The 12,052-nt window shown below is 39.1% G+C and overlaps 1 protein-coding gene across 1 annotated transcript; it reads right to left on the reverse strand.

The window, feature by feature from the left end:
• Positions 1-4,311: 4,311 nt before the first annotated feature.
• Positions 4,312-7,527, reverse strand: cx39.9 (connexin 39.9). Its single transcript, XM_034683949.1, has 2 exons — positions 7,485-7,527; positions 4,312-5,754 (listed from the first exon to the last, which is right to left on the reverse strand). The coding sequence occupies exon 2, from the start codon at positions 5,702-5,704 to the stop codon at positions 4,634-4,636; it is 1,071 nt and encodes a 356-aa protein (XP_034539840.1). The 5' UTR covers positions 5,705-5,754; positions 7,485-7,527; the 3' UTR covers positions 4,312-4,633.
• Between the last annotated feature and the right edge of the window lie 4,525 nt (positions 7,528-12,052).

Raw genomic sequence — 12,052 nt, forward strand, 5'->3', positions numbered from 1 at the left:
GTAGCTTAGCTCTGTCTTTGGTTAACCTAACTATTAAGCCACCAAACAACCCCCTCTTCTGTTTGATGCTGAGACATACGTTTTCAAGCTTTTTAAGAGTAGGCTTGAAACTTTCCTTTTTGATAAAGCTTATAGTTAGAGCTGGCTCAGGCTTGGACCAGCTTTTGTTATGCTGCTATAGGCCTAGACTGCCGGGGGAACTGGTGCACTGACACACTGGGATCCTAGCTCACCCCCTTCCCCCCATCACTTACTTTAACTCTGCCTGTCCCATTGAAAGTTACTAACCATAGACCTTTCTGGAGTCCCTGAGCTACATTGTCTCGTAGATTCATCTGAGCTGCTGTAGAAGTCCTCCTGCTGCGGACGATCTGGACTACAGCTGATACGGACGTGCTGGACTCCAGTGGCAACAGCTTCTTCTACTCGTCTCATCACTATCACCTCTCTCTCTTACTCCCCTCTACCTGTCTTTCCAGACCCAACTCGGTCGAGGCATGATGGCTGTCTAACATGAGTCTGGTTCTGCCTGAGGTTTCTGCCTGTTAAAAGGAAGTTTTTCCTCGCCACTGTAACTAGCTAAATACTGCGATGTGCAATGCTCATGATGGATTAAGGTGGGGTCAGACTGAGTCTTACCCTGTCTTGAAGTTGGGTCTCTGTTCATAATTTGACATAGAGTGGTCTAGACCTCTTATGTTTGTAAAAGCGTCTTGAGATAACATTTGTTGTGATTTGGCGCTATACAAATAAAGATTGATTGATTGATTGTTTTTTTTTCTGCAGGTAGCAGCTGCCTAAACAACAGTATGAAAGCATGAATAAAAAAAAGTTGTGGGCTAGGCTGCTGGAATCATCGATTGTATGTTAATATGGACACCACGCCTCAATGCTCCTCCCATTGTGAGATGTGAAGTTACAATATGCAATATGTTGGTGCCTCACTTGGCATTTTAAGTAGAGAAACACTGATTAACTTGTGCTGAGGACTTTGTAGCATGGCAACAGTGGAGGAGGCTTATAAAGTGCCGGGTTCTGGAATACTGATTTGGGGGGGGACTTAAAGAGACAGTAGCTGAAATGTCTTTTCAAACACACCAGTCTATCAGAGGAATATTATAAAGCCTGAAAGTTAACATAAAGAAGGTAGGGTTCATAACCAATACTGCAGCCAGTCATTAGAGGGAGCTCCAAATATTTTGGCTTCACAGCCAGTGGAAACTTGTAGTGTTCATTGTAGTATACAGTGTAACTGGAACTCACTACAAAGCTTCCATGTGAATTAAACATCTCTTACACTGTGGCATTAACTTTCACATTGTTCATTGAAATATTATTATTGTAAAAAGATCAAATAAATGGCCAGCCCATCACTGGTGGTAGGTAAATGAAGCCACTGTGACTCAACAAGTATTTATTTTATGTGTCATAGTTGTTGGGAAAGAGGCTCAAGACCTCATGGGTCTGGAAATTCACAACAGCTGAATTCCCCCACTGCCAACAAAACAATAAATATCTGCAGTTACTGGCATGCTCTGCCAGATCTGTGTCAACAAGAACTGTTAAAAGATCCGACTTCACAAATCCCCCGACCATACAGTTAGTACATAAAAGAAAGGGAGAAATCCTGTATTAAGTTATAACTGATATAACCCAAATATGTGTATTGAAGCAGAATGTACATGGATCCTAAATCCCTTTTTAAAGACAAGAAATGAAATGATTCTTTAAAGTAATGTGTAGAGCATGCAGTCAGAACAATAGTAGTACTGCTGCAACATTTTACTGGAGGCCACGTTTTGATGTATTGGCAAAAGAAAGGCACATATCCTGATTTATTATCTCAATTGTCCCAGTTCTCCATTATGTGGGTCATATCTTTAACTAGAAAGCATGCTGGACAGTGACATTCTCACTGGCGACACAGGACCAGTAAACACGGCCTCTTTATGGAAGGACCATAGATCCTTACATAGGCTCGCCCTAAATCATCATTAACAGTTATATATCTTTTGGTTGACTCGTCCTAAAGTGTGCACTGTGTCTGTCTGATTAATGAGCTGTAGCCTGACTCGGTGACGGATGGTCTCTGCGTATCACTCACACTATTCTGGTTCAGAGATTTGGTTGCATATGGTAGTAACCCAGAGTTCATAACCTTCACCCCGTCACCTGTTGATTTGTCAGTCTTGTTCTGTCAGGAGAAGTGGGCCTGCTCTGGAAGGTTAAATCTCTTATCTTAGCTCATAACGTTAATAGAAGATAATGAGCACTTACAGTATGTCACAAAATGTACTCTCAAATGACAGCTATCATTTTAATCATGTTGATCTTTATCCTACATGCCATTGGCCTCTGTTGACCCAATATAAGGGGGGAAAATCAAAATACTGCAGGCACTTTGAAATTCCAAATTTCCCAGCTAGACAAAGCTGCATCATTGACAGCTACAAAGTAAGAATGAATGAACAATTGCAGTTGTTAATACTGACACAGGACAGAAGACACTGTGCTTTTGTGGACTTGTTATCTTTTTAATGAGTCCAAACCCTCTTAAAGCTATTAAAAGAAATCATCATCCCAAATATTAGTGCTGCTTCATTTTGTGTTGCACAGCAAGTCCTCTCTGTCTCTATGAGGGCTAAATTGTTAGCTAACAGGTTATGTTTGGTGTGTGGAAAGAAACTTTGCCCCCCTACCCCCAATTCCCCCCACAATGCTTCTCCAAGTGTGCACGAGTGCTATTTATAGCAGCAGCGAGGAAGTCTTTGAAGCACAGCTCTCACTAGTGTGTGATGGTATGTGTTTTTGGAAATGGGTCCATCCATACTGCACTTCAGCTTCAGGCGAAAAGCAACCATGACTGCATCATTACACTTCACACTGTTGCAATGTTTGCTTCAGATACAAGGCCTCCATTCATAACAATATAACGTCATTGAGTTCTGATGTTGTTTGAGCAGCTTTATTTATTATCAATGATCAAAAGTTCATCTCTTTCACAGGTATAGAAGAAAACAAACTGATCTATTCAACGCAACACATGTTGAAGATGGGTGCCCTCTCATGCGACGGCCCTGAGGGTCAAAACACATAATTTCTCAAGGAAAAAAAAAATCAGAAAACACATGCCAATGATGATACATTATGTCCTGATCAACAGAGATATAGATTTCCAGAATCATATCAGTACATCCATTTATTAATCTTCTTTTTTTAATGTCATTAAGAGATATATATAACTGTTTGTGTTTGGTTCAGTTGAAAAAGTAGTGACATCAGTTTTTCAGTGAAGGTGACATGATGATCTTTAGAGTTAACTCAACACTCTTAGACTCAAACAAGGGACCTTTTTGTTTTTCAAATACAATGAGCAATACCTTTACAAAAGTACAAACTGGTTAAGTGAATAAGTCACTCCCCTGGTTGTGTTAATGTAATAACACCCGTTTGCTTTTGTATTAACCCTCCTGTTATGTTGCGGGTCAAATTGACCCTTTCAAGTCTATTTTAGGTAATATTTTCCTTCAAAACCAGATAAATGCAGCATAAAAACCTGGAAAGCATGTGACAGAAGAGGAGTCATTTTAATTTATCAACAACACTTCATGAAAAATAAAGAATTCTAAATTTAAAATAAAATGAACAAAAATCTATGTCATGTAAAACTTTTGCATTTATATTTAGGGCTTTCCGATGTACATTAAAAAAAGTTTTAACATTAATGAACTGTGAGAATTAAAGAACACCAATGGACTAAATCTTGATTTAAATGGTTAGTAATGGAGTTAAAATTTAGATTTAAAAAAATGTGTATTGGGATTCTGACACTTTTGGATAATTGAATATGCCCCGGGTCAAATTGACCCAGAAACATTATTGCTGTTCCAGAGAAACGAACATAACAGGAGGGTTAAACAGCAGAATGCACCTTTCCAATTACACAGTCACATCAGTAAGCATTATAACCTGGATAATTACTTTTCGTAGAACATTCAAATAATCAAACATCAAAGTTCCCATTTATCACGGATAACAGCAAGTCTTTATTGAAAATGTGTTCAAGTCAACAGCATCTGGGAAATGTATAAGTTATGTTCTTTCAGAGTGCATGCTTTAAATTTACAACAAACAACAACATGGCAATAAAAGGCTGGACTGCAAAAATATGTCCTGCAAAAATCATCTAGCCCTTGATTTGCCATCATGACATATACATATCACAGTTTAAGTTAAAGTAACTTGCTCGTAAACAAAACAGTTCTCAAGTTTTCTGCTCTCTTATCACCCACAAACATAAAGGTTCATTAATTTCATCACCAATTTATCCATGCCTTTTAAGTTTTGTTACTCTTCTTTTTCTCTCAGCTTCATTCAAGAGAAAGTAAGACTGTCAAAGCTGTTCTTGAATGACCTTTCAGAGTCTGTTTTTAATGACCACTCAATAAATCCCATTTTTAAAAAGTGTGTATTTTTTGTTGGTTCTGATTTTAAAATCTGTCACTACACTTTTTTTTTACAATCTTTACTAAATTAACCCTAGCTGCAATCTGTTTTACATCTACTCAACAGTTTTGTCCCTAACATTCAAGTTCCTCCTATGCAAGTGTCTTCACAGTATTGCTCCTCCTTCTTAGATCTTTAGGTCATCCAGCCTGCTCTTATTATTGCTGTGCTTGCTTGACTGACTGTTTCTGCGCAGATTTTCTACAGGCATCTCAAAGACAGGGCATGAAGTTTTTCTCTCCTTCACATCATCTCCCTCGGCTTTACCTTTCCTCTCCACAGCCATGTTGTCTCTGTTCTGTTTGTAAACCACTTTGCTGTTGTAAGGGCTGTAAGCAGAGTTTGGCTCTGCCATGCTGTACTTTGAGTCCGTTGGGAAAGGTTCAGGCACTGCAGGATGACCAGTATAGTAGTTATAGCTTGGGACGAAGGGCATGACCGTCTCAGTTAGAGCTTTCGGAGCTTCCAACGCAGCTTGGGTTCGCCTGTAACGAAGGCCTTGACGGCACTTTGTGAAACCCAAATGATACATTTCCACCAGGTTTAGCAGCAAGGAGATGCAGGCTACAGCAAGCATAAAGAGGATGAAGACTGTCTTCTCAGTGGGTCGGGAAATGTAGCAGTTCACCACATTAGGGCAAGGCCAGCGATCGCAGGTGTACATTGGCTTTAGCTCAAAACCATACAGGAAGTATTGCGCTACGATAAACGCCACTTCAAACAGGGTCTTAAACACAATATTGAAGACATAGGTTCTCAAGAGTGCACCTTGCAAGCGCACGTGCCCCTGATTGTCTTTAATTGGCGCTTTCTTGGGCTTGTTTCCAAGTAACTGCTGCTGCTTTTCATTCTGCAAGGCGAGGTCCTTCTCTTTCTGTTTCTCCTTCTCCTCCATGCGAACCAGATGAAGGATGTGGCCAAGATAGATAAGAGTTGGCGTTGAGACAAAAATGATCTGCATCACCCAGAAGCGGATGTGAGAAATGGGAAAGGTCTTGTCGTAGCAGACATTCTGACAACCGGGTTGCTTGGTGTCACACGTGAAGCCGGACTGCTCATCGCCCCAGACCTTCTCAGCGGCTGTCCCCAGCACCAGGATTCGGAAGATGAACAGCACTGTCAGCCAGACTTTGCCCACAACAGTGGAGTGTTCCTGGGCACTCTCCAGCAGCTTCCCTAACAAGTTCCAATCCCCCATACTGGTTTACAGATGAAGACTCTTTTTATCGACAAATCCAGGAAAGATACCTGGAAAAAGAAAGACAGTGAAAATAAGAAACTACAGGACTTCAGAAGACCTGCAGGAGATTCATCAAAGAGACACTGATTAATCAGGAATTCACTGTTCACTGTATTCATTTACTGGGATGAAAGAAACACACACTGAGGCCTAGTTATAAAACAGTTTCGGTGATGTCTTGAGGCTACACCAGTTCTTTCTTTTTGCAGCATCTGCTTATGAAACCATGCTTGTAAAAATCATCTTCCTCTTTATTATATAATTCTTTTTAAATGCCGACCTTTAAAAATGCACCTCAAGTTAATAAGGTGGGGCGGTGGCTTGAAAGGGAGAAATAGTTGTACCTTGTATTTTTTTTTTTGGCCTCTCTATCAAACTTACTGATTCACACATCCAACACAGAGCAACACTAGCAGTTGTACTTCTCCGTACAGGGTACAAACTCCAATTTTAGCCCTGTATTGCGTCTCCACCATCTCCAAAGTGAAAACTAGTACATGGCATCTTTTTTCCCTCTAAGTGTACTGACTAGTTGCTAACTTTTTCTGTATGTAATTTTGGGGCTTTGGCATTCAGCATTCTTTGATGAGCTGTGAGAAGGAAGCCAAATGATAAAATAGTTGGTTATACAGCTTAAACAATGTTGAACTGAGGGAGTTTCTGCAGGTAAGTCATTGCAACAACTATTTTCAGATTTCAGATTCATTTACAACACCCCATGGCAGCAGACTCCGTTTTAGTCAGACACTGAAGGATCAGGTCCAATCATATCAGTCAGACTAGCTTTTTAGTGGAATAAATCAAAGCCTTTTAAAGGGGTTCAGGTTTATTTCTAAATTGGTATTCGTTGTCTGATGCAGATTTCTTCAGTAAGTAGACCTTTAGGAATGGTTAATTTCAACACTAACACTTTGGTCCTACATCACTCCGTTGGGGTTCAGTTTGAAATTTTGACCCTATTACTGAACAGGGTCCGTCATTTGATGTAACGTCACACTACACAGTAGTGATATTACATTTGATGTAGTGTGAACACTACATCAATTCAGATGTAATTGCATCTGATAAAAACACCATGATCAACAAGTAGATTCTTTCAGATCTTACTCATGCCATTCCTTGTTTGTGCAACCTTTCCAATATTTTTGTCTTTGACACAGATTCCACAAACCTGAAAACGAAAAACTACAGTACTTCAGAAGACCCGCAGGGGATTCATCAAAGAGTCACTGATTAATCATGAATTCGCCATTTGTACTCCAGAAGGTTGTGTCGTATACAGTGTCTGCTGGTAAAACGGACCAGGACACAGCTGACTGTGTGTGAGAGAAAGCCCTGAAGCAGGCTGAGGAGACGCAGCGCCGGCATAGATCTTGTGACATAGTATCCACCAATGCTCCCAGAGTCCAGAATTAGGTTTCTAGTTTAACTTTCAGGGCCTATTTGGTTACAACATAGCAAAAAAAATATTTTAAAAATAGTGGAGCTGTCCTTTAGAAATCAGGGCAGTGAACCTGAGCACCTGTTGGAAATACTATAACATTGTCGGCCAAATAAAAACATGCAAAAAGCACTACTTGCAGGGAAGTATCTGTTGTATACACTGAAATTAACTGACTGTAATATACTTAATCCCAAAATGTACAATATAAAATACAATGTAGATGCCCTGAACGATTTCAGGTAAGCAATGTTTTCTTTTCAAATTAAACAAGACATTTGATTAAGAAAGACGTACCTGATAATGCTCATCTCCTTCAGCAGTGCAGCTCCAGAGTCACTTGATGTTTGAGCCTCTTCAGTTCACACAGAGGCCATGTTCTCCTCACACACTAAGGGAACTGCAGAGCCAAGATAAACCTCTCTCACAAAGTTTTCTTACTCTGTGATCCCGCCTGCTGCCCTCCCACTCTGACCTGATCAATGCCCAGTGTTCAACAAGCCACCACAGTTCAACCTCTGTCTGTTCCTCACTGTGAGCACAGAGTACATCTCCACTTGAAGAAAAGTATAAAAACCGCTCGCTGGAGAGGTGTTTCCATTCACACTGAGTGGCAGCTCCAGGGTCCAGTGAGGATGCAGGTTAGTCTAACATGTCAGTGTGCTCTAAATATAAGTCACAGGGAAGGGAGTGGCCTTGTTGTCACTCTCAGGGTGATCTGACCCTTGACTGTGTGGACGAGCGTCAGACTCAGAGGAGTCTTCCTTCAGTGCCGAAGTAAGCAATGAGTCACTATTGATTTGGTGACCATCAGTGATTATGCGTGGTGATAATACATACAGAGAGAGATCTATGAACTTAATCTTAATCCTTACTTTTTGTATGAAGCTCTTTATTCTTTGTGTGAAATGTTACTGTTACTTCATACTTTAGTTCTAACTATGTGGATAGAAATACACTTATGTACAACTGCTGCTACTTTTCAGTTACAATTTTCCAACCAAACATAAAAAACACATACACATACTTTTCTGTGTATTTGTTTTAAACATCACTCTCTGCATCCACCTCTGTCTCATTTTATTGGCCCATCCAGTCACTGCACTCTCCAGTAAGTCTGCTTCTGCTCGAGGTTTCTGATGGTTAGAGAGAAGTTTATCCTCACTACTACCAGTGGTGGACAAAGTACACAGCTTCTTTAATTAAGTCAAGGTATAGATACTCCATGTCAAATATTACTCCAATACAAGTGAAAGTTGCTCTGTAAGATTATTACTTGAGTTAAAGTACTGAGGTACTTGCTACTGAAGTTGTTCCTATTAAAAAATACTTAAGTATTCAAGGTACTTCTTAAAATATCTCTAAATGTTGATATTCAAAATACACAAGTGCAGTAAAGAATACATTGGAGTACATTCTGTTAAATTATGTTTTTAGAAACCATTACTTGAAATCTCTAAAAACCATACCATGGAATAAAACAGAAACTAAGTTACTCCAAGCACAGACAACTTAGTTTGAAATGTTCATCTGGAATGAAACAAATGTAACTTAGCTCATCACGCTTTCTCAGGTCGGACAGTGAATGTCCGTATGTTTGGACAGAGTGGGAAACAGGGAGAACATTTCAAACGATACGTATCATTCTTCATTTCAAAAACCTCTGACACGGGCTGAAGATATGACCATGGGTGCTCAGGTGGAGAATTATAGCCATCATTACCACCTCTAAATGAACTGTCTGATCTGAGTGACATTTGCTCTGTGTTAGCTCCACGTTCAACCGTGGAGACAAACAGAACTACACAAACACATTTTACTGTCTTAGGGATCAGATTTCAGAAAAGAAAAGGACATTCATGAGCTGACTTCAAAGCAAAAGTAGTGAGTAACTAGAGCATTGATAGAAATGTAGTGGAGTAAAAAGTACAATAATTGTTTTCTGAATGTAGTGGAGTAAAAGTAATAAGTACCCCCCAAAAATAATACTCAAGTAAAGTACAGATACTCAAAAAATGTACTTAAGTACAGTACTCAAGTAAACTTACTCTGTTACTGTCCACAACTGACTACTGCTGCAAACTTTTTTCAAGTGCTTGCTAAGGATGGATCTTGTAAGCTCTCTACAAATGAATTAACAAAGAGTAAGGCCTAGACATACCCTGAGTTAACTTCTGTTTTTTTTTTTTGGCCTAATATGAATAAGAACTGATTGATTGATATAACGTGTCTATGCCGTTCATATACTGATGTAAGAAGTGTGGGTAGCCTCTGGGTCTTAAAAGTGTAGCCAATCTGTGTGTTTAAAATACACATTGCCTTTCAGTAACAAAAACTCTTCAGCACTACTTCCATCAACCAACATAGGCAGACTTGTTGTAAATTAGGTTCCCATTCAGAGTAATATAAATTATGAAGCAGGTAAGGCCTTAAGGTGTGGCTACTTGCAGGTTGACAAGTCCAAACACAGTGACCTGTCGGACAGCGGAGGGTAGTGACGTGTCCAGAGGAGTGGCCGAGGGTGGCACTGGCACCCCTTGAAATCCAATTGGACACCCCAGGGGCCACCCCAAAATCCTAAACGATGATTGGCTGTTTGCCTTGTCAGAGGTGGGGTTTCTGTTACAATCTACAATTTGGGATGAGTTAAAAAGCTGACAGTAGATTTCTTCATTAGTGCCCTCAAATGTGACTTTGAAAAAACATATTTTGTAAGACCATAAAGAATTAAGCTTAGAAGATTTATGCCACTTTGTCATATTTTTCTTTAAGTCAAAGGACTATAACAACTTTTTTTATACTTTAATGAAAGTAGGTTGTGAAGATAGAAAGTGTAAATGCTATTTATTTTTAAATGCACTGGCCACCCAATGACAGTATATAAATGTAGACCCTGTACCCCCATCTCCTCCCATTCTGAGAAGGGAAGCCAAAATCCTGAATCAGTTGGAGCATGACACATTGCCAAGGCATGCGCAAAAGAGATCTGGCTGGAGGAGCCGTGGTACTGTCATCACACTCTTTCTACTAACCAAAACACGCATTCAGATTACTGATCACACGTCAAAGATCCCCCAGGCGGGTAGAGTTAACTGCAGAACAGATTCATGTGTTGATTAGAAGCAGGCGCTGATGGTTGGGGAAAGTTTAATGACGCTTGTGTTAGTTTCTTACGTTTTCTCTCGCTTGACAATAGTTTAAGTCATTGAAGATGACTAGATTACATAAGAATAAACTTGTTACTGTCTGTCTCATTTGCTTCTCTTGGTCATATCAGTATTGATTTCTGTCTGTTTTCAAAACCAGCTGGAATCCCTTGACTGGAGTTTTATTTATTAATTACAGTTTTTTGAAGAAGTAATGAAAAGCTTACACTTATGCCCCAAAATTAATCACAAGACAACAGCAGCTTGGGAGCATTTTGTAATAATTGACTCTTATTTTTGGGACTTTTACATCATCCCACAAGATACCAACATGCTGGTAAAGAAGGCCTGGAGTCAGTGGCTGGAGTCAGTGGCTGAAAGGAGGTTGGATGAACAAACTGCGAACCATCCTGGACAACCCCTCTCATCCTCTCCATGATGAGCTGTGGCTGATGGGGAGCTCGTTCAGTCAACGATCATCCCACCACGGTGCAAGACGGAACGCTTCAGGCGCTCCTTTGTGCACAGCGCCGTCAGACTGTTAAAGTAATGGAGGCCACAGACTGCACCATACAGATCCATACCATCCCTGCATTGTCTGTCACACTTCCTATCTCATCTTGTACTGTCTCTCTGACTGCTGATGACATTATAATGCATATTACATTATATTATATAATTATCTTGCTATATTATATTATGTTATATTACATTATTATTGTTTACTACAACTCACAGTCATATTACATATTTATTTATTATATTGCTTAATCTGTCATTACCAACCATAATCACACCATGTCAATGGTGTCATGTTCACTGTCTACAAATTAATATTTTGTCTTTCAATACATTCACAACTTACTCCCAGCAAGCTTTAAGGATTTATTTCAGTTTAACTCTCAGATCCATCTTTACCAAACAAGGTCTGCAAATAAACTCCATCCAGCTTTCATTGGGACAACCTTTTCTCAGTTTTCCATCAGATACAGAGGCCCTCACTTTTGGAACAGTTTACCTGGTCATATAACAAGTAACACAAATTTCAACTCATTCAAGAAACAAACCATAAAATTTCTATTAGGTGAGTTAAGTAATGCAACATGATACAATTCTTAATGCATATTTACAAACACATAATCTCCCCACTTTCCTTACTTATGAATAAATATTCTGTTCTTTTGTGTTTTGTTCGGTTTTTTAACTTTCTCTTCTTTTCTTTTCATCATTGTTTTAAATATTAATCCCTCTTATTAATCTTTTTTGTTTTGTATGTAGATATTCTGTTTCTACATTGATACTCTGTCTTTGTGTTGATTATTTTCTATGGAGGGCCACTCAACAAGCCTGTTAGGGTTTTATTTGGCTCCTCCTGCACATAAAATGTTAGTGGTTCATTTTATTAATGAATTTTATCTGTTATATCTTGGCTCGTGTTATTGAACATGCAATGTTTGTTTTGTTATTTTATATGTGCAATAAATAAATAAATAAATAAATAAATAAATAAATAAATAAATGTCAACCTGTCACTACTGAAAAAATCGTAATACTGTCTGTAATTACTGCTATTTAATCAATTTGTAACATTGTATATATCTAAATTGTGTTCCATCTTATTCTGTCTTTATTTATCTATTTTTATTTTTACTTATTCTATTTGATTGTACTTATGTCTGGGTTGCTGCAACAAGTTGCTAGCTATCCAATGAGCTACAG

The sequence above is a fragment of the Notolabrus celidotus genome, chromosome 5 (assembly GCF_009762535.1).
Source record: "Notolabrus celidotus isolate fNotCel1 chromosome 5, fNotCel1.pri, whole genome shotgun sequence".
In the NCBI taxonomy this organism is placed as follows: domain Eukaryota; kingdom Metazoa; phylum Chordata; class Actinopteri; order Labriformes; family Labridae; genus Notolabrus; species Notolabrus celidotus.

Excerpts from the sequence above, each read along its gene's own strand:
- cx39.9 (XM_034683949.1), bottom strand. The coding sequence starts at position 5,704 with ATGGGGGATTGGAACTTGTTAGGGAAGCTGCTGGAGAGTGCCCAGGAA.